The 22,193-nt window shown below is 53.3% G+C and overlaps 1 protein-coding gene across 1 annotated transcript in view; it reads left to right on the forward strand.

The window, feature by feature from the left end:
- The first annotated feature begins 430 nt into the window (after positions 1-430).
- BRD4 (bromodomain containing 4) overlaps positions 431-22,193 on the forward strand; it is a 32,271-nt gene continuing 10,508 nt past the window's right edge. The window contains exons 1-10 of the mRNA XM_007957680.2: positions 431-715; positions 3,925-4,062; positions 7,450-7,585; positions 9,694-9,983; positions 10,623-10,985; positions 11,704-11,832; positions 16,682-16,891; positions 17,340-17,539; positions 18,103-18,398; positions 19,195-19,305. Of these exons, the coding sequence (XP_007955871.1) occupies positions 431-715; positions 3,925-4,062; positions 7,450-7,585; positions 9,694-9,983; positions 10,623-10,985; positions 11,704-11,832; positions 16,682-16,891; positions 17,340-17,539; positions 18,103-18,398; positions 19,195-19,305 (2,158 nt within the window). The remainder of the gene's footprint in view (positions 716-3,924; positions 4,063-7,449; positions 7,586-9,693; positions 9,984-10,622; positions 10,986-11,703; positions 11,833-16,681; positions 16,892-17,339; positions 17,540-18,102; positions 18,399-19,194; positions 19,306-22,193) is intronic.

The raw sequence follows: 22,193 nt of genomic DNA on the forward strand, positions 1-22,193 counted from the left end.
GTGGCTCTGTGGTCCAGACCCACAAATGCAAGCAAGAATCGTAACATTAGGGTACCTCTTACATACACAGGCAGCATCCCCAGCACTTGTAGGTGGGAGAATAGGGTGCAGTTTGTGATCCAGGGCTCCATGTTCCTCGTGCCTCATGGACTCCATAATGCCTGCAGCTATGTTCTTCACCATGTGGATGTGAACCTTCTGTGTTGGGTGACAAGGCTGAGTGGGTAGTAGGAAGCCCTTAGGAGGAAGGAAGTGGCTCCCACAGACCTGGGCAGTGACTGCCTAAAGCACAGTGGGGCTCACTCTGTCCCCAGCATATGATGGCTATGGTTTGGTGGGGCCATGAGGTGCTGCACCTGTGCCACCTGCTCTCATAGGGTCTTTTCTCCCCTACAGAGTGCCTGGTGGAGAATGTGATGGGATCGGTAGCATGTCGGCGGAGAGCGGCCCTGGGACGAGATTGAGGAATCTGCCCGTGATGGGGGATGGACTAGAAACTACCCAGATGTCCACGCCGCAGGCCCAGGCCCAGCCCCAGCCAGCCGCTGCAGCCAGCGCCAATCCCCCGCCCCCTGAGACCTCCAACCCCAACAAGCCCAAGAGGCAGACCAACCAGCTGCAATACCTGCTCAAAGTGGTGCTCAAGACACTATGGAGACACCAGTTCGCGTGGCCTTTCCAGCAGCCCGTGGACGCCGTCAAGCTCAACCTCCCTGTGAGTAGTGGGGGCAGGCCTCCTGTGTCCCTGCCAAAGAAGGCACCTATAGAGACAGGGTAGGGGGTTCGCAGGAAAGCCCAGCACCCCAGTGAATTGAAGTGAGGAACCATAACTGACTCCTCAGATACAAGAATACAAGACTAACTCTGTGGCTGTTGAAACAAGGGGGCAAAGGAACACTCAGAGATTGCCATCTGGTTGCATGGTAGGCTGGAGTCAGAGCCCTTGGGAGCCCTGGCCCCATCCTCCTCAGGCACAGCCAGACAGATGCTGCCAAGTACTTCCATCTCATAGGCACTCCTCTCCTCTCCCTTAATCAAGAGTTTTCCATTTACCTCCATCCCAACAGGTAGTTCTGGAAGCACAACTTGTATCTCCAGCTGAACCCCAGGGAGCAGACAGGATAAATGCTTTCATTTTCTTCCTTCCTTGAGAAATTGCCCTAACCTTGTCCTCTGCTGTTCACCAGGCCCCATACGGCCCCCTCGGCATTCTAAAAGTAGGGCAGGGGAATAGGCATACAGTGGTTGTTGCCCTTGGTCAGAGCTGGAGCTGAGGGGGCCATGAGGGCATGTATGGATGTCTGCCCCATGGGCCCCCTGTGTCTGTGACACCCGTCCAGGAGCCAGCCACCGCAGGCTGGTTGGCAAGGTGGGGAGGTCATCCAGAGCAAGTGTAATGAGTGGGAGAAAAAAAGCTGGAGGAGAGGACTTTGGGGGGTTCATGATCCCCATAGCCAGGTTTTAGCCTCAAAGGCTACAGGGGGTAGGCCTGACTGGACTGTTGGCCATTAGGAGATATTGTTGGCCTTAGGAAGACCTTAGGGGATAACAGTAGAAACCTGATTGCCCTGGTGTATCTAACAGAAGGTAAAGGATGTGTGGCTCCAAAGGGGCAGAGCGGCAGGGCAGGCAGGAACAAGGAGGGGAGAAAAGGGGAAGTGGGGCCCAGAGACCCCAAGAGGTCAGGGACAGGTGGTTAAGAGGCCAGCTCCAGCCAGATGCTGGCTTGTGCAGGGTGGGCGGCCTGAGGGGAAGTGGTTTTGGGGTTCAAGATCAGTGTTGTGAAATAGAAGCAGGAGTCAGGACCCCCCCTTCTTGGGGCAGAGAGTGTAAACATACACACACACAACACCCTATCCATGTGACTTGCTGTCCACCCCTAAAAGCGTCCCCAGAGGGAGGAAGGGGAGGCTGGTCCATTCGGCAGTGGGGCCCATCTGGCATCAGCTCTGATCTGGCAGTGAGCTGGGGGTGGGGCTGGACCAGGGGCTGTTCAGTACAGCCTAGTTCCCAGGGCTGCTCCCCTACAAGATGTTGTTAAGGGCCGCCAAAATGTGTGCCGCCTTCATCTGTTTTCTGCCACCTTCCAGGCCTTGACCAGTGTTTGGCCTCCATCCCTGATTGACTTTTCCTTGAGAAAAGGCCCTTTGGTCAGTCCCCTCCCCAACCAAAGACTCCCGCCCACGTTCCCTCTCCTGCTCTATCCCTTGCATAGTCCAGCTGCCCTTGAGCCACTTTAATCTGAAAGACACCATTCAGCACCTCACCATCTTCTAAGACTTCTGGTGATAGAGTGAAGTCTGTGTTCTCACTTGGACTTCCTATCTTGAGGGTGGTGTAACAAGGCAGGTCTGGTGAACGTCCCTTCCCAGCTGTGCTTCTCTCCTGGGAGCCACAGTAACTCGTTTGTACCCACAGACTATGTTCACTTTTCTTGTGCTTACCTCTCTTTTCCGGGTCTCCACCTGGACCTGGTGCTGGAGCCTGCCCACAGTAGCTGGGCAGTCAGGTCACCTTGGAAAACCTGGTTCTTGGTGGGTCTGAGTAAGGCTGGCTGCACTGACTTGGGGACCTGCCACCCTCTGTGTGCAGGCCCCTGGCCACCTGGCACTCCAGAGCCTCATCTGGAAACACAGGCACTTCTGTGCTCATTGCTAAAGTCTTCATAGGATTCTTTCTAAACAAACTTAGATTTTAGAACAGGTTTAGGGTTACAAAAAACTTGTGGAGATAGTTCAGATCCTGGTTTCAAGGGCTAGGTCCACACCCGCTCAGAGCTCCTTGTGTTTAGCCCTTACAGGGTCAGGTCCGAGATTTGGCCACTGCGTCTGCCTGGTGTCCCAAGGGTTGGGGGCTGCCTGGAGGGCTGTCCTGCATCCTCCTGTGGCACTGATTGGTCACTGTTCAACAGCATGGAGGTGCCCTGTTGTCAAGGGCTTTGCCATGCAGACTTCTTGCGCCTTCAGGGTTGGTAATGGATGCCCTTTGCATGTCTTCCCCCTCTAGTCAATCATGTTTCCTTTTTCAGGCTACGTGGCTGCGTCCCCTCTGTGGCTTGTTGAGTTTTTTATGGAGTAGAAGATTTTAGGGACCCCATGTTGCATGGCTTACCTCACTAATCCATGTTCCCGCGTGATCTGACCTCCATGAAACTGCATCTCCCTCATTTGGCAGGGGTGTTGGCCAACCTGGGGAGCCAGCCCCTTATCAGACACACAGAGCCAGATGTGGCTTCCCGGTGTTGCCTAGCCCTCACTCCCTCAGATCCTGACACCCCCCCTGTGTCTTCTCCCCACCCTCTTGGGCCCCAGTTCAGGTCTCCCTGGATGTGTGCCCACGTTCTCGTGACTCTTTCCCCCATCACACTCAGCTCCCAGCACAGGGTGTGAGATGGCCAATCTCATCTTTGGCCATCTTCTCACTGTCACTCCAGCCACAGGAGAAAGTCCTGCTTTGGACACTGGTCACCCTTACATAGGCTGCATGCAAATAAAAAAGGTCAGAGGATCTGCTTTTAGGGGAGAGGGTTCTGGCGTTCTGGCTCATGGCACTTCAGATAGGAAGCGAGGATGAGTGAGGGTTCAAACCATAGGTCCACAGGAGTAGGATTTTACAGATGCATGGAATTTTAAATAGGACCTGCCAAGGGTGGTTTTGCCACCTAAGCACTGATTTTGAAAAGCCTTTATGTTTTCCCCATTATTTTCTTAAAATGAAAGCTTATTTTAAAATCCAGAAAAATAGGAAAACTGTAAATCTCAGTAAAGGTCTAAATAGGGCAGTTGATTAACCTGCACCTTTCCTGCTAAGAATGTGAGCATGTCCTCTCCAAGACCCCTCAGAGTCCCTGGCCCAGGATAGGGTAGGGATTCAGTCTTAGTGTGGCCGAGGGGACCCAGGCACATGGCTCTGTCCATCCCCCAGGATTACTACAAAATCATCAAGACACCCATGGACATGGGAACGATAAAGAAGCGCTTGGAAAACAACTATTACTGGAATGCTCAGGAATGTATTCAGGACTTCAACACAATGTTTACAAACTGTTACATCTACAACAAGGTGAGCTTTTGGGGAGGGCAAAAACGGGTAGGGGCAGAAGCAGGCGTGGGGCAGGAGTGTGGAGTGGGTGGGGTCAAGTCTGCAGGAAGAGGCATTTGTGGGCAGAGATACTGGGCCATGGTTGTGCCTGTGACTGTGTTTGTATCCTATTTCAGGGGTGAGGGGTTGTCTGGCCAAGCTGCCCTGGTTAACTTGAAGCCCAGGCTTTCAGTGCCCTGGGAATTAGGGACCTTGTACATGCCTAGTGGAGAAGGTGTGAGGACTGCAACCACATAGGTGACATAAACTGTCAGGAGGGACCTACTAGGATGTAGCTGTGCAGAGGTGGCTCACAGGAGCTGCAGGGCCAGTTAGTGGCTTCACGGGACACGGTCTTACAGATATCCTGGCATGGCTGCTCAGAGCTCCTACCCTTGGAGTCAAGGTCCCCTCGACCTTATACACACAGCTGAAGGTCACCCCTCAGCCCCATAGCTACATCCCATGGCCCAGCTGTACCATGAGGCAGGTCCTTTGTTCACAGTGAGACCACAGACGAGATTAAAACTCTCACAAATAGAGTGGGTCTAGAGGCAGACCCCAGACAGAACTTAGCTTTTGATCTCTGCTGGTGTTGTGGCAGAATAGCCAGGAAAGATAGGGAGGTGAGTTTCTCAAAGCTTCCTGGGTTTTCTAAATGCTTCTACTTGTACAAAGCTCATGCAGTGCTCACATAGACACAGGCCCTTCCAGCGTGTCAGGTGAGGCAGCATAGTGGGCAGTGTGGGGAGATCCAGTGCACTGCTATGGGGCCTCGCGAGCTGTCTGTGGCATGGGGGCCTGTAGAGTGATTCAAAGTGTCAGACCACACCAGGTCCCTGCCGGAGACCATTGAGCTTGCCATATGCTTGAGGCATTAGGATGGTTTCTCAGACTGGCCAGAACAGAAAAGATGAGAGGGAGGTGTGGGGGGCAGGACTGGCTCAGCACCTATAGGAAGAGAGGAGCCTTTGTCACCTCAGGGGCTCAGATTGAAAAGGGTCCTCCTCCCTAATATATGGCATAAATAGTCTATCAAGCATAACCCAAAATGCACAAACAGCAGAAGAGAAGCTAGATGAATGGGACCTTCTAAAAATTAAATTTTTATGTGCTTCCAAAGACTTCCGAGACAGTCAAAAGAGAACGTACAGATTGGGAAAAAATATTTGGCAATGACATATCTGATAAGGGACTTATCCCTAGAATTTATAGAAAACTCCAACACCTGAATAACAAAAAGACAAATAATCCAATTTAAAAATGGGCAGAAGACATGAATAGACACTTCACCAAAGAGGATATTCAGGAAGCCAACAGACATGAAGAAATGCTCACAATAATTAGCCATTAGAGAGATGCAAATCAAAACAACAGTGAGATACCATCTGGCCCCAGCACTAGTAGCAAAGTTCAACAAGACAAAATAACAAATGCTGGTGAGGATGTGGAGAGATTGGGACTCTCATACACTGCTGGTGGGACTGTAAAATGGTACAACCACTGTGGAAAGCAGTATGGCGATTCCTTCAAAAGTTGGAATTAGAAATACCATTTGACCCAGCCATTCCATTACTAGGTATATATCCTAAAGAAGTGAGAGCCATGACAAGAACAGACATAAGTACACCCATGTTCATCACAGCACTACTTACAATAGCCAAAAGAGGGAAACAACCTAGGTGTCCATCAACTGAGGAATGGATAACAAAATTTTGGTACATACACACAACGAAATACTGTGCAATCCTGAAGAATAGCATAGAGTCTGCAGAGCATCGCATAACGTGGATGAACTTGGAGGACATTATGCTGAGTGAAAGAAGTCAGTCACAGAAAGACAAATATTCTATTAGTCCATTATTGTAAAAGTCAAGGAACAGTTTATCTATGGAAGGAAATTTTCTTTGTTGGTTACCAGGGGTGGGAGGGGAGGGGAGGGAACACTGTTAGATAGGTAGAGATAGGTATTGATTTTGGTGAAGAGAAGGACAGTGTACCAAATGTGAGTGATCAACATGGTGGCATTGAGGAAGACAGAGAGAGGTACATGGGGGAGGTACAGACAACAAAGATAAACCCTTCTGCACATTGAATACTGGGTTGTCAGTGAAGGCGAACATGGGTATACAGGTGGATAGATGGGTGGACGGGCTCAACTCTTAGGTATATCTATGAAGTGGAGAGTGTTCCCAAGACCATGTATAGGGTTGGCAGACAATGGTCCTATAAATGTATTTGTATGTTCTGTAAGAATTCCTAGGTAGATAATAGAGCTGACAAGGGATAAGGTTGTAGTCACTTCTTGGTCACAGCCAGCTGCCGAAAGGGATTAAGTAGTTGAACTGGTGGGCGTGGGACCATAGTCGCAGGGGACATCAAGTTCAATTGGCATAACATACTACACAAAACATTGTTCCACCTCCTACTTTGGCGAGTTGCGACTGGGATCTTAAAAGCTTGCAAGCAGCCATCTAGATGCAATGATGGGTCTCTCCTCATCCAGAGCAAAGAAGAATGAAGAAAACCAAGATTCAAGAAAACAATTAGTCTAGAGACTGGTACACCATGTGATCCTCAGCCTGTACGACTATGAGACCAGGAGAACTAGATGGTCCTTGGCTACCACTGTCAGCCACTCAGAGGAGGGGAGATCCTGGATAGAGAGGGAGAATGATGTGCAATAAAACTCAAAATCATTTGGTGGGCGGGGAGGTGGTTTGGCAACGACCAGGTTTCCTGGTCTGATAGAGCCTGGTGGAACCACTGAGACTGTGGCCCCTAGCTGCCCTTCAGGTCTGGAATTGAACCCACCCCTGTGGCTTCCAGCCAAATGAAAGACAGGCATATGAGTTGAACATTTACCTGAGGTAGATACACTCCTTGGAGAGAACAATCTTGGGAGAATAGGACAGAGAGACAGCTCAGGGGGTGGAATGCATGGAGGGAGGGACACAGGGAAGAGGGTAACTGTGGGAAGGAAGTGGGAGGGGAGCTGTTCCTTTGGGGTAAATTGTAGTCAGTGTCATGAGACAAAGTGTATGTGAACTGCTGTATGGAAAGTGAATTTGCTCTGCAAACTTTAACCCAAATCACAATTTAAAGAAAAAAGTCAAGGAAACGTTTATATATGGAAGGAAATTTTCTTTGTTAGTTACCAGAGGTGGGAGGCGAGGGGAGAGAACACTGCAAAGAAAATAAAATAAATAAAAATAAAAAATAAATCAGTAGGGGGAAAAAAAAGTAAAGGGCCTCCTGGAGACACAGTGCCTGATGCTTTGGGGCAGGGTTGGCCCAGGTGATGTGCTCTCACTTGGTCTGAAGAGGTGAGGAGGGTTGTTCAACTCAACTCCATGTTTCCCCATCCAGCCTGGAGACGACATTGTCTTAATGGCCGAAGCTCTGGAGAAGCTCTTCTTGCAAAAAATCAATGAATTGCCCACTGAAGAGACTGAGATCCTGATCGTCCAGGCGAAAGGACGAGGCCGTGGGAGGAAAGAAACAGGTGGGTGTGGAAATAAGCTGTGTTTCTCCTGGGCCTTTGCCCCTTTCAGGGGCTCTAGTGGTGCAGTGGTTGAAGCATTGGGCTGGCAACCAGAAAGTCGGTGGTTTGAAGCCACCAGACACTGGGAGAAAGATGAGGCAGTCTGCTTCTGTAAAGATTTACATCCTTGGAAACCCTGTGGGGCAGTTCTACTCTGTCCTGTAGGATTGCTATGAGTCAAAATCGACTCAATGGTAGTGGGTTTGGTTTGGGGCTTTTTGCTCCTGTCCCAAGTTTGGTGATGTGGCCACAGTGTATCTAGACTGCCAGGGTATATTTGGACACAGTGGGGTTTGTTTAGTTGGGGGCTACCCATAGAGTCACTGACCATGGGACCTCTCCTGAGTAGATATGATAAGGCCTTTCCATTGTAGAGGGGGAGTCCTGGGATGGTATGAATAGTAAACACGTTTGGCTGCTAAGCAAAAGATTGGAGGTTTGAGTCCATTCAGAGGTTCCTTGACAAAAAGTCCTGATGATCCCCTTTGACCAACCAGCTACTGAGAGCCCTGTGGAGCGCGGTTCTAACTCTGACACACAGGGCATCACCAGGATTCAGATCAACTGGGTGTTTTGTTTGTTTTTGGCTTTTAAGGAGTGTTGGTGGACTTAGGTTCTTTAGAAAGGACACAGACCTATTTCAAAGTACTTTTTAAGTGACTTGAATTCTTCATCCCACCAGTGCTAAAGATGGTCTTTGCCTTTACATTGCAGAAAAAGACATTAACCTGACCAAAAGTAATTGTAGCCAGTATCTCAGCCGATCCTGGCAGTTTGGGGCCCACTCCTTTGAGGTGAGGTACCTGAATGCACTTGCATCAGACCCACACCTCTTCATTGCTGCTGTCCCTTCAGAAGTTTGTCTCGTACTCGATGCTTTTGACATGGGGTTCCCCAGGTCATCTGGCTGCAGTAGCTCAGAAAATCAAATGGCTCTGGTGCAGGCAAGTTGTGAGCAGCTGCCTTCTGTGGTTTCTGATCCACACGGCAGAGGGGTGGTGGCTGCACACAGGACCAGGGTGTGGCTTGTTTGCTATCCCAGAGTGTCTTTCTCTTCATCTCGTCTCTGTGCTGGGCTCAGAGTCTGTTGGGAAGCTAGGGTGGAGGAGGCAGGGTTGCAGGCTAGAAAGTGAGATGGCTAGGCAAGTATCAAGGGGTGGCCAAGGAGCAAGTTCACTTGGCAGCCCTTGGCTGTTTTGCATGTTGAGAAACTGACCCCATCTACCTAGCCAAGGCTTTTGTTTTAGCAGGAGGCCCCTCCCTGAGACCAGAGGTATGGTCAGCTCACGGGCCATGTGGCAGTTCCTCTGCTTAGTCTCTGGGAGCAGTGCCCAGTGGTGGGAGTGGTGACCCAGTGAATCCAGTAGAAGGAACAGCAACACTGTCTGTCTGTCTCTCTCTCTCTCTCGGCTGGGAGAGCCATAGGGGCGGTTGCTTTTCCAGGACACTGGGCGTCTGGGTGCTCGAGTGTGCAGGCGATGGCAACCATCTGTTTAGGCCTGTCTCTAGTCCCCTGTGTGCATGGCATAGCCATGGGCACAGTAGTGTCCAGCGTTGGAGCTGGCTGGGTATGCCCAGTGGCCGTTTGATGCTCAGGCTCACCTGTTGGCTATGAGGAGTCCTCTTGCACCAGTCACCAAGGACACCAGTTGCCCAGTTTCTCCTGGGGCCCAGGTGGGGCCTGCCAGCTTCCAGAAGCTTCAGCAAGGCTGAGAAGCACCTCACAGGTGGTGCTTCTGGAATGAGGACAGCTTGGCTGGGAGCTCCTGGGAGCGTTTCCTCCACTCTCAGCCTCAGCCCAGGTGCCAGCACCCAGCTGGTGCCCTGCACCAATCAGGCCATCATGCTTGCTGAGAGGGTCTCTGCCCCGAGCTAGGCACTGTGACAGGACACCCCAAAGTGTGAGTCGCAGATGGAGCAAGCCCTGCTTCTTGGGGCAAGGGGTCAGGCCAGATGTGTAGCACAAGAGCTGCTGAGGGCTCTGTCTCTGGCGGTCAGCTGGTGCAGGGTGGGCCTTGTGAGATTGGCTGGAGACAGCTCTTCACTGCCTTCCCTTTCTCTATCCTCAGGGACGGCAAAGCCTGGCGTCTCCACGGTACCAAACACGGCGCCAGCATTGACGCCTCCACACACCCAGACTCCTCAGCAGAACCCTCCGTCTGTGCAAGCCACACCCCACACCTTCCCTGCCGTTACCCCAGACCTCATTGTCCAGACGCCAGTCATGACAGTGGTGCCGCCCCAGCCGCTGCAGGTGCCCCCACCGGTGCCACCCCAGCTCCCTCCCCCTCCCACACCGGCCCCCCAGCCTGTGCAAAACCACCCTCCCATCATCGCAGCCACCTCGCAGCCAGTAAAGGTGAGTGTCACCCCTGCTGTGCAGGTGGGGAAGGGGACTTAGCCTGGGCTGCACGGAGCCTGTGGTGCTTTGAATGGGAGTGGGTGTTTTGGGGAGTCCACTGTGTTTAACAGGAGCTCTGGTGGTGCAGTGGTTGAGATATTCTGCTGCTGACTGGAAGGTTTGCAATTTGAACCCACCAGCTGTTCCTTAGGATAAAGATAAGGCAGTCTTGCTTCCTTAGCCTTGGAAACCTTATGGGGCTGTTAATAAGTCTGGCCACAAGGCCACATCATGTGCCACCTCCAGAGTTTCTCCTGTTTCTGATACAAAGCATAGTGTCTGTGGTTGCTATCTGAGTACCCTCTGGGGTACCCAGCAAGCTGAGCGGCAGAGCTGGACCCTAAGGCCCCCAGCTCTCAGCAGACAGTGACTTTTGTAGGCCTGTGGCTCCAGACACAGCTTCTGTAGCCAGCTGTGCTGTCCCTGCCACAGATGGTCCTGTCCCATCTGCAGAACAGGGTGTAGGGAGAGGGCCCCTGTTCTCAGCCTTGGACCTGTGTCCAGGGAGTCCGGATCTCAGTCAGAGATGGGGGACACCCCAGGTGCAGCTCTGCAACTGCTGCCCCACTGACCCTGGGGCACCTGTGCTCTCCACAGACGAAGAAAGGGGTAAAGAGGAAAGCAGACACCACCACCCCCACCACCATCGACCCCATCCATGAGCCACCCTCATTACCACCGGAGCCCAAGGCCACTAAGCTGGGCCCACGGCGAGAGAGTGGGCGGCCCGTGAAGCCCCCGAAGAAGGATGTCCCCGACTCGCAGCAGCACCCGGCACCTGACAAGAGCAGCAAGGTCTCGGAGCAGCTCAAGTGCTGTAGCGGCATCCTTAAGGAGATGTTCGCCAAGAAGCATGCAGCCTACGCCTGGCCCTTCTACAAGCCTGTGGACGTGGAGGCACTGGGCCTGCATGACTACTGTGACATTATCAAGCACCCCATGGACATGAGCACAATCAAGGTGGGGCTTCCCCCAGGCTGGGAGGGGGCCTGGCCAGGGCGGATGGGAACTTGAACAAGGAGCTGTCTGGGCTTCTCCACCTGCCTGGAGGAGCCCAGCACCCCCTGCTGGGGAGAGTAGGGCTTTGTTTCCAGGCCATGCATGCACTAGGGAATTTGAGTTATGGCAAAGTAAAGCAAGCCCTCTGATCGGGCCTAGCACCCCAGCACCTTGCATGCAGTGGACACTCCAGGAGAACAGAAGCTGGTGGTCACACCCTCACCCTGTGTCAGGGAGATGACCCTTGTGGTCTCCCCTCTTTGAGAGATGACAACTAGGGCTGGCACTGTAACTGCATCCTCATAACCAGGCACATGGAAAGAGCTGGTGACTAGGATGAGAACTCAGTGCTGTCTGTTTGAGATTTTCTGTGCATATTCACAGCAGATGGGGTGGGTTCCTTTGGCCAGTGCCATGTTTTGGGTCTGCCCAGATCAGAATGGGCTTAACACCCCTACTTTGCAGTGCTGGCCTAGGCAGTACCTCCTACACGAAGTGGGTAGGTTTGGGGGCACCAGTTCCCAGCCCTGAGGCTTGCTTTTGAGTGTGGCCTTTTCCACCTGACACTGAGAACTTGGGTGACCCGAGAAGCGTGTTTGCTCCCCCAGGCAGCCCTCACTGGTCCTGCCATCCCTGGGACAGGCTTGCATGGCTAACAGGCCTGGTCCTATCTTCCCAGTCTAAACTGGAGGCTCGCGAGTACCGCGATGCTCAGGAATTCGGTGCCGACGTCCGATTGATGTTCTCCAACTGCTACAAGTACAACCCTCCTGACCACGAGGTGGTGGCCATGGCACGGAAGCTCCAGGTGAGGCTCTAGGTGGGGACTAACTTTGTCTTTACCACTTGCTTTGTTAAAGCACCATGTCGCTTTGGAAAAGCGGTCTCAACTTGGGATGAAGTAGAAAAGCCAGGGGTTGTAAACAAGTGATTTGTTCTGCTGGTCTTAGGTGTGTGTGTTTTACCCCGTCCCACAGTTACTCGTCTTTGGCAGGAGGAGAGTGTTGTGTGTAGTCAGGGCCTTTCTTCAAAACAGGATTGTCTCAGGTTGGCAAAGGGCATCCTTTGTCACAGTTGCTGTGATGGAGCCTCTGAATCTTTCATTGCTAGACAGTCTGTCCAAGTGCTTTCAGGGTGGGGAGGTTATAGGACACACACATCAATCACTTCCCTTTTTTTTTAAATATATATATATATAAATGGAAAATCACATACCCAACATCATGAGTGGTTCTCTTTGGATAATAAGGTTGAGGGTTAAAAATTTTGGAGAAAAAAGTCAGTATTTGGTATTTTAATAATTCTCTTTTTATTCTTTGAAATTGTACATGGAGTCCAGTCTTGTCTCCTTGAGGCTTGCTTCTGTTCCAAGGTCAGAGCAGACCATGGGCTGGGCTCTGCCATCCAAGGCACGAGCACCCTGGGTCTAGGATGGGGGGACTGCCTACTGTTTCCCCACCCCCATTTTCACTGCAACCCATGAAGTGCCTCCAGAGCAGAAAGGGAACACTGGTGAAGACTTTGGCCACGGTGGGGCTGTGCCTACCCAGTACACTGGCTGCTGCCACCACACTGTCCAGACTTACTGCCCCAGTGCCTCCTACTTCTTTCCCAGAGACAGGGTGTGGCCACCTCAGTTCCTGCAGCTGGCCCAGAGGACGTATCCCTCAGCTCAGGGTGGGAAAAGTGCTCCCCAATGCAGGGAGTCCGTAGGCTCTTGTTCCTACGGGCCTCATTCTTGTTGTGGGTGCCCACTCAGACTGGAAATGCTTATTTCTGCTATTAGGTTCAGTTTCATTTTCTCCAGGACTTTTCTTGGTGAAGCTGGAGGGGTGCTCAGTTTGGTGCTGCCTGTGCCTGCCTTCACAAAACTGCCTGTCACCATTAGCTGCATGTCCTTTGCTTTTTGCATCATTTTACTGCAATTTTTATTAAGGGTCACCAGGTGGCAGTGTTGCCCTCACAGTCGCCCCTGAAAGAGAGGAGTGGCTATTTTGCCTAAGGCATTTGACTGCTAGCCACCAGCCACTCCTGGGAAGGAAGGTTGGGCAATCTACTTCCCTTATGATGCCACCTTGGAAACCCAAGGAGGGGTGGCTGTGAGTCAGATCCGACTCCACGGCAGTGCACTGTGTTTGTTCGTTGCTTTTTATTTGTCATGCTGAAAACAGCCATCAAAAACAAATTCTCTGCCAGCAACCAAGATTGCTATTTTGAGCTATTTTATTCAAGAAGAAAAAAGGAACAAACAGCTTCTAGTATCTTTTAGCTCTTGTTGGAAATGCTGTAACCAAAGAAAAAACCCACTGCCGAGTCATTTCTGACTCATAGCGATGACTCCTTGGGTTTCTAAGGTGGTATCTCTTTGGAGGTAGATTACCCACTTTTTCTTCTGAGGAGTGGCTAGAAATCCTGTAGCTGCCTTTTTATCCCGGAGCCTTCACCCTCCAACAGAGGTTTATGGTGGTTCATTTTTAGGCTTTTTGTGCGGTTGTCCTCCTGTGGGAGTGAAGCAGGCCTGCCTTAGGGGGTGGTTTACAAATGGCAGGACCTTTCAGTGGTTACCACCTTAGCCTCCTGTGCTGAAGGGTTTGTTTGTAGGCATTGACTCCAGATGCCAGGCTGGACCAGGCACAAGGGCCCCCGGGTCAGATAGGGGCAAGGCTGGGTCTGCTGTGTGTGCCTGGGGAGGGTCCAGGAGCTGACTGGGCTACACCATGTTATAAATTGCAGCATCACCTCATATGCCATGAAGAAAGAGATATCTGTCCCAGCGGCAGAGCTGGTTCATAAGAGCCTTCTGCAGGCCTTCTTGTTGGAAGAAAAAAAGCCTACTTTCTACCAAGTCAGTTCCCACTCCTCATAACTCCCCATGAATGTCAGGGTAGAACTGTGTTCCATGGAGTTTTTGGTAGCTGGTTTTCTGAAAGTAGATCAGCAGCCCTTTCTTCTGAGACACCTCTAGTTAGACTTGAACCTCCAGCCTTTCAATTAGCAGCCAAGGGCATTCACTGTTTGTACAGTCCGGGGACTCTTTGTCAGGAAGGCCAGCATAGTTGTGGGCTTTGTTTTTCCTCAAGTCCCAAGCATCACTGTGGTGTAAAGAGCCAGCTCGCTGCAGGGTGGAGTGGGGGCCAAGCCCCAGCCCCTGTGCTCGTCTCTTGAGCACTTTTGAGGCCTGCTGTGCCCAAGGACTGGGACTTACCTGGAAGCTTCTGTGGAAAGGAACCTATTTTGTCTCCCTTTTCCAGGCTCTCGATTCCGGGCTTTTAGAAAATCCACAGATACCACCATGATCATGAAGCCAGCACAAACTTGTGGGTTTGAGGTCTCCTTGGGGGCAGAGACTTGCTGTTGGCCTCCGCTCTGTGTGTTCTGCTTTGTAGTGAATAAGGGAGTAATTTAGAAAGCATGTTAGCAATTGCAGCCCATATTGGTACCAGATTAAGAAGCAATGTGAATTCAAGGTGGATTGCGGTGATTTTTACAGAAGGAAAAGAAACTGAAAAGTGCATTGGGATCCTGCATACAGCATCAGAGGCAGGGAGTATTTAATGGGGGGTGTCCATGTCTGTGTGTGACTGTGTGTGTGTACGTGTGTGTTTATCTATGTGTGACTTTGTGCGTGCCTATACGTCTACCTGTGTGTGCATGAGTGTCCATCTTCCACTCATAGCTGTGTCCCTAGCACCTGACCCCTGCTCTTCCCCCACCCAAGCTTTGCACCTTGGGTGTGGCTAAGCCCTGGAGCAGTCTGGTGGAGCTAAGGGGAAGCTGGTTGGGCTGCCCATTCTCGGGGGTCTTGGGGTCTTCAGACACTGCATCGTACCTTCAGCATCTCTTTCCCATGTGAATCTGATGCAGCCTAGGCTGAGTGACTGGTCATCATCCCAGTGAAGACAGGTTCTTGTTTGGTGATCATTTGGGTTTGCAGAGGAGCATGATGTAACCTAGACTTATTGGCAGAGGGGATAGTGGTCACAGGACACGCAGAAGAGGCTGGCCCAGGGTAAGACCACTGCTGTCATCTGCTAGCCTTGGGATTACGATTACCCTTAGAGAGGATGGCTTAAGCCCTTCACATTCCCTGCAGATGCTGGGGTCCACCTATTGTCACCGTCTTCTTACAGCCAGCTCTTCGCAGTTCTCCGTATTCGTTGTCTCTGCCCTCTCTGGCCTGGGCCTACAGTGTCCTCACTGGCCCTTCCACTACCTATAGCCAGACGAAGCGCCTGGGCCCTGTGCCACCTCTCCTCCCCTTCTGCCCTTCATAACCCTCTTCCCTGGCCCTGCCTTCTCAGCCACCTGCAGGAGGAGGGCCCTTGGAGGTAACCCTGCTTGTCTGGCCCTCAGCTCTCAGTTTATGGCTGCTGATGGGTCTCCGTATTCTTCTCCACTGGACTGAGAGCTCTTAGAGGCAGAGGACATGTCATCTGGCAGCCACAGCAGAGTGCTTGGTAGATGCTTGTCTGCCTCGTCCCTAAGAAAGGTTTTCCTGCAGCAGCCTTGGTCTCGTGGACATGGGTCTGGAGAGCATTTCCAGAGTCAGGGATGGACCCAACCCCACAGCTGGGTAAGGCCAGGGAGGCAGCATCCGCCCCATGCTGGCCTATCCCTCCCCACCCTCCTCCTGCAGATGAATGCAGTGTCTTCTTTGCCCTAGACTTTGTTGGGCCCCATCTTCTGCGTGTTGCTGTTTGACCCTGGGGCCTGGGAGCGCTGGCTACCCCTGCTGCGCACTCTGTAGGGGACGGGAAGGAGTCTTTTTCTCGTGGCAGGGGCAGTGTAGCCAGGGCAGCCTACTCTCTGGCCCAGGAGGAGAGTGGTTACCTCCCAGCAGCCCCAAGCACCTGGCACTGCCTCTGGCCTTCTCCCTTCCTGAAGTCCTGAGACACTGTCAGGCACAAGTCTCCCCTAAGCTGAACCCCTCACCTCAGTCGTTCCTTAGCCTATGGCTGGGTTTTGCTGCTGGTGTGACCCCCTTCCTCCTGGACCTCCCTCCTGGCAGCCTGGGCTCAGGGACTGACCTGATCACACTAAACATACTTACTCTTCTAGAACTCGATCAACAAAATCACCATGGAGAAAAGTCCTGGCTGGCACTGTGCTGCCACCTTTGGTCTATACCCCAGGGGGCTTGGAAGGGTATAGTAGGGGAGAGGGGAGACCTCACCAGACTCTCATGGAGACGTGACTGCTCTCAGAAGTGTGCCGGCTAGGCCGCCTCTGTCTGTGCATGACCATGCTGACCAACTTAGTCCAGGCTCCATTGGGTTCCTGTAGTCCTGGGAGGAGCTGGCCCATTTTTTCCACCACTGTTCTCCAGCCTGAATCATCACTGGGTTGATACTTTTAGACCCTGCCCACTTCTGTCTGACTTCTAGTTCGGTATCGGAGAGACTCTTGGGTCCTCTGCTCTGTTGGCTGCTGTGCCCAGGGTGCCCCCTCCCTCATGTTAGCATGGGTGGGCAGGGGCCCAGGGGCTGTCTGGGCCAGTCATCAGGGACTTCAGCAGGTCAGCTCTCTTGTTCAGTGTTGAGAGCCCTCACCTGGGCTTGTCCCTAGGGAGGGAGTAAGTGAGGCGACCTTCAAGGGGGGCTTCCTGTCATGGAAAGCTGGGCCATGGTCCTCACAGGCATGACACCCCACCCCCCCAGGACGTGTTTGAGATGCGCTTTGCCAAGATGCCGGATGAGCCTGAGGAGCCCGTGGTGGCTGTGTCCTCACCAGCTGTGCCTCCTCCCACCAAGGTGGTAGCCCCACCCTCATCCAGTGATAGCAGCAGCGACAGCTCCTCAGACAGTGACAGTTCCACTGACGACTCTGAGGAGGAGCGGGCCCAGCGCCTGGCCGAGCTCCAGGAACAGGTGAGGCTGTCCTAGGCCCCTGGCCCTGGGCTATGGTAGTCGCCCCTCAGTGCTATATTCCAAGTTCCCACCCCTCTGAGGCTTGGACCTCTCTGCTGGACAAGTGTTGTGTTGGTTTCATATGTGGGTGGGGGGGTTTCATACATGCTGGGGGACAGTCTTCTCTGAGCAGAAGAGAAACTTCTGGGTCCTCAGCCCAAGAAAGGAGGGGGCAGGACCAGAATATCTGTCTTTCCTGAGGTCACTTGCCTGCCTTCCTACTCAGCCCCTTCAGGACCCTTTCAGGGTGACCATTGGGCTCAGTACCTTGTTCTCACCTTTGGAGCCCAGGGCATTGGTGGGCACTGAGCTGAGAGGCCTCCTGCATTCCCCACCCATGCTCCATGCCCCCTACCTTGGCCCCACTTTCTGGGTGCCAGAGGAGCTGATCTTGGAGGTCTCCCCACAGCTCAAAGCCGTGCACGAGCAGCTAGCAGCCCTTTCCCAGCCCCAGCAGAACAAGCCAAAGAAGAAGGAGAAAGACAAGAAGGAAAAGAAGAAAGAGAAGCACAAAAAGAAAGAGGAAGTGGAGGAGACGAAAAAGAGCAAAGCCAAGGAAGTCCCTCCCAAGAAGACCAAGAAGAACAACAGTAGTAACAGCAGTGCAAGGTCTGTGCCTCCCACTGGTGGTTGGGGGGCCTCTCTGGAGGCCAGTTGATTGCACACAGGCCTAGCCACCCTCCCCTCCCCTTCCTCTATGAGCCTTTTGGCAAAGGAACATGGTGCCCATGACCAGGGCACTGGGGAAGTGGTCCCTGTGGTCCAGGGGAGCCCAAAGCATGCCACCTAGGGCCACAATGCAGTCGGCCATATCCCCCCCCTCCCCAATTTGGGTGGCCTGCTTGTTGTCTGCAACAGATGCTTCCTAGGCACCCACTGTTGGCACCTTGGTTCCCTAAAGCCACACTAGTGGGTAAGTGGGAACATCCTGGGGTGGTGCTTGTTATTTTCTGTTGAGTTGGACCCGACTCATAGCAACCCCTCCTTGGGTTTCTGAGGCGGTATCACTACAGAAATAGACTGCCCAACCTTCCTTCCGAGTAGTGGCTGGTGGGTTTGAACCACCAGCCTTCTGGTTAGCAGTCAAGTACTGTAGGCATTATGCTACCATAGTTCCCACATCCTGGGGAGAAGGGGCTTATCCTGATGGCATCTGCATCATCCCCCTGCAGCAAGAAGGAGCCGGCGCCTGTGAAGAGCAAGCCACCACCGGCATATGAATCTGAGGAGGAGGACCGCTGTAAGCCCATGTCCTACGAGGAGAAGCGGCAACTGAGCCTGGACATCAACAAGCTGCCCGGCGAGAAGCTGGGCCGTGTGGTGCACATCATCCAGTCACGCGAGCCCTCACTCAAGAACTCCAACCCTGATGAGATCGAGATCGACTTTGAGACCCTGAAGCCATCAACACTGCGTGAGCTGGAGCGCTATGTCACTTCTTGCTTGCGCAAGAAGAGGAAGCCCCAAGGTGCGTGGGCCCAGCCTTCCTCCTCGGCATGGTTCTGTGGGCATGCAGTGTTTTCTGTGGGCTTTTCTAAAAGATGCCACCTGTCCCCTCGATCTGGAAAATCCCCTGAGGGTGGAACCATGGGCCCTGATTTTATCTCGGGCTCTGAGCAGCAGTGTCTTCCCTCATGCTGTTGCCCACTTCTTTCAACTCTTAGAGCCACAGCTAGGAGGGAAGGCAGGTCTGTGCTGTCGCAGACAGCAGTGTAGACGGCAAGTTCAGCTGGAACGGAATGTGGCTGCCGGCCTGCTCTCGTGTGGTCAGCTGTGTGGCTCCCCGCCCTGAAAAGGTCTTCAGGCCCCTCATTGTTACCATCAATGTCTTGGCTTCATGTCAGGTGCCTAGCCCAGGCTGACTCTGTTGTTTTGGGGCCCGCCCTAATATGGGCAGGTGTACCCTGCCTGGCAAACGGGGTGTCGCATTGGTGCTTTCCTGCCTTGCCCTGTCTTGGTGTCATATTCCCTGAACCTCTCTCTGGATGCAGCCAGAAGAGTGGCTGAGAGCCCAGGCCCCACACCGAAGCACCAGTGTTAGGAAATGTTTCTCCAGCCTGTCTTTCAGGTCTGACATGCCCTACAGGGAAATGAGTGGGTCTTGAATTCTTCTGTAGGCCACATTTTTGGAATAACATGTGGCCATCTAGGCTGTCACCTCTGGGAAGAATGAGGCCAGGTGGGGTTTGGGGTGCCAGCTTCCTTGAGGCTGGATGGGCTGCAGTGGCAGGCCCTGTGTCAGCAGCCCTGTGCTCCCATTGCAGCAGAGAAGGTGGATGTGATCGCCGGCTCCTCCAAGATGAAGGGCTTCTCGTCCTCAGAGTCAGAGAGCACCAGTGAGTCCAGCTCCTCTGACAGCGAAGACTCCGAGACAGGTCAGGTGGCTCGTGTGTGAAACACCATCTCCCTTTGACCTGCCATACCCTCCGTCCACCCACCTGCTATGTTAACCTTCGAATTGGGGACGGGGGCGGCCTTGCACCCTCTCTAGCAGTTACCCTTACTCTCCCCAAATGCTACCTGGGCTGGGTCATCCAAAGGACTGGATGGTGAAGGGGTTGGGGGATAGGGTGTGCAGGCTGAGCGAGCCCAGGTGCTGGTGTTGCCCGTGGTGTGCCCCTCCCAGCTGTTAACCCCAGTGGGTGCACATGTCCCTATGGTGTCCCCAAACCACAGTCCATGTGGTGTGGACACAGGCAGGCCTGCTCCACCCCAGGATGTGCTACTCTCAGCTGCTTCTTATTCTGCACACGTGGACACTGGTGCTCTGTGCCCCTCACAGTCCCCCTCCCATGAGCTCTGCCCACTCAGGGCCCCTATTGTGAGCAGCAGCTGAGGTGGTGGGGGATAGGAGCAGAGTGAGACTCTAGAAGCCTCATGGGAGTCTGTCCTCCAGCATTTTCCTTGTTATACTTAGGGGGCACAGATGCTAGGACTGGCCAGTGGGGGTGGGAGTGGGGGTAGAGAAGCCCGAGGACCTACCTGCCCCATCCAGTGAGGAAGCAGGCGGTCTGTGTTTGGGGTGAACCAGAGCTGTCTAGGGAGTGCATTTAGGTCAGACCACATGGAAGCAGGCAACAGGCAGGTGGAGTATGGGGAACCATAGTAGGGATGGGATTCCTGGCAGGACCCACTCTGGTATTCTAGTGGAAGTAAACAGTAAACCTGCGTCAGCAGTTTGATAAAACTTTGATGTGAGTGTGGCACAAGGTCAGAGTCACTTCCTGTAGCCTGGTGCTGGGGGCCACACACAAGGAGGGACGTGGGGAGGGAGGCATGTGCGTGGGAAGTACAGATGTGCCTGGGCTGAGTGTTGGCAAGTCCCTTTCTCCCCTCCACACTCTGCAGAAAAGTGACCTCATGGGTGATGGGCTCCAGAGAGATGAAGTTCATTAGCCCAGGTCTGTCCTGTATTTATTGTGTGCCTGCTGTTTGCCAGTTTGGGCCTCAGGCCACCATCCCCACCCCCACCAGGTCCCTTGTGACTGCTGTGTCTGCTGCCAGCAGGGGGCGCCTCACCCTTGCTGAGGGGAATGGCCGTATTCTTTGACCCTATTAACATTCTCTGCATCAGGAGCAGCCCAGTCACGGTTGGCCACCTCTGGTTGCACCTTCTTATATTTTTTGTAGACTGCTTCTGCCAGGGTTTCTACGGCCTTTCTCCTCAGGACCTAAAGCTGACACTGCCTAGGTCACATCGTGACCTGTTGTGGGGGCCCTGAGCCCCTCTGAGGTGCAGTGTGCACGTGCTCAGGTGGGAGTTCTGGGAGCAAGCTCCCCTCCCCTATCCCTCCAGCCAGCCCACCTGCCCATGGGTTGGCCATGAGGCATCGCCAGCCACTCTGCCGCCGAGATTTTTTTTTCTTCATTTTTTTCCACTTTTCCTCCTTTAAAGTACGGGACAAGATTGTGCAACAAGTAACCCGAGAGCCCTGGGAACAGCTGTTCTGGCGGGAAGGAGGCAAGATTTACAGTCTTGGTGCCGCCGGCTCCCAGGCTTCCGCTGCTCGGCTCCTCAGCCAGCCCTCCCCATCTAGCACTGACCAGGCTCCCTTTGTCTTCCCCTCCCTCAGTCCTGTCCACTGGTGAGCTCAGCATCCATGGGGGGCCATGCACGTGTGTTAGTGCTGCACCACTCGGATGCTGGTGATCCCAGTGTGCGCACCCAGGCCCTGAGCCAGCTGGCTGTGGCCTCCTGCACTCGATCCCCTGGGCGAGCGGGGCCTGGGGACACACGGCAGACAGACGGATGTGGGTACCAGGTCCAGTGGCCAGCAGCCTCACTTTCTGTGGTGATTATAGGCAGTCCTGCCTGGGGGAGTAGGCAAGCAGAGGACGTGGAACATGGCTCCTCTGGTCTTTCTCCTTGTTCCCATACTTCCGTTGCATAGCTGGAATTCTGAAGTTGCCCATTTCTGTCACCCACACAAGCCAGTTCTACCAGATCAGCCCCAGATGTGGATCTCTGTGGGAAGCTGAACAGAAGGGGGTGTAGAGGGGCCACCAGGTCCTCCGCACCCTTTCTCCCCCTACTCTTGCTCCACCACGTCCTCTGAACGGTGGTCTTTTACTGAGCTTAAAGTATGCTAATACCTTTGCTATTGGAATGGGGAGAGATGAGTTGGACATCCTTGGTCCTAGCTGTCACTAGAGGATGTCTTAGGACCCTTCTCTCCAGCTCTGACCTCATCCTGTCAGATGAAGTCCTGGATGGGAGGCATAGCTCGAGCCCCTCACGAGAGCCCTGGGCACCTGGGGCAGGTGGGCACCAGGAGGTGCGGGGATCTGGGCCTGGCCTGCTGTACTGTTGGCAGCAGCACACACTCAGCTATTTTCATCTCCTGGTTTCCTTTTCCCAGGATTGGAGTGTGTGGGTGTTTCTTAATAGCTCTAGGGGAAAAAGGAATGCTTCATGTTTTGGAAAGATCCTGGGCTTGAAAGTGCAGACAGAGGCCACGGGCGGACCTTCTCACTAAACAGGCCGCCTCAGCCTCCCACCGGGGTCTGAAGAGCCTGTTCCCAGCCTGACTTGGGCCTGCCTGCTGCTCTGCAGTGGGGGCCAAGTCCTGGGGAGAAAAGGAAGAGATCTGGAAGGCAGGGTGCAACATGCACACATAAGGGGTTCTGGCGGCTTGGGGACCAGGTCCAGCCCCTCCGAACGTAGCCCGAGGAGGAGGCCAGCCCAAGGGCACCTTTGCCATCAGAAGGTCTGAGGACATGGGAGGACCGGTGCAGTGGTTTCATCAGTGACTCTAAACCAAAT

The sequence above is a fragment of the Orycteropus afer genome, unplaced genomic scaffold (genome assembly GCF_000298275.1).
Source record: "Orycteropus afer afer isolate SDZICR_OR568_19922 unplaced genomic scaffold, OryAfe1.0 scaffold00772, whole genome shotgun sequence".
Lineage (NCBI taxonomy): Eukaryota > Metazoa > Chordata > Mammalia > Tubulidentata > Orycteropodidae > Orycteropus > Orycteropus afer.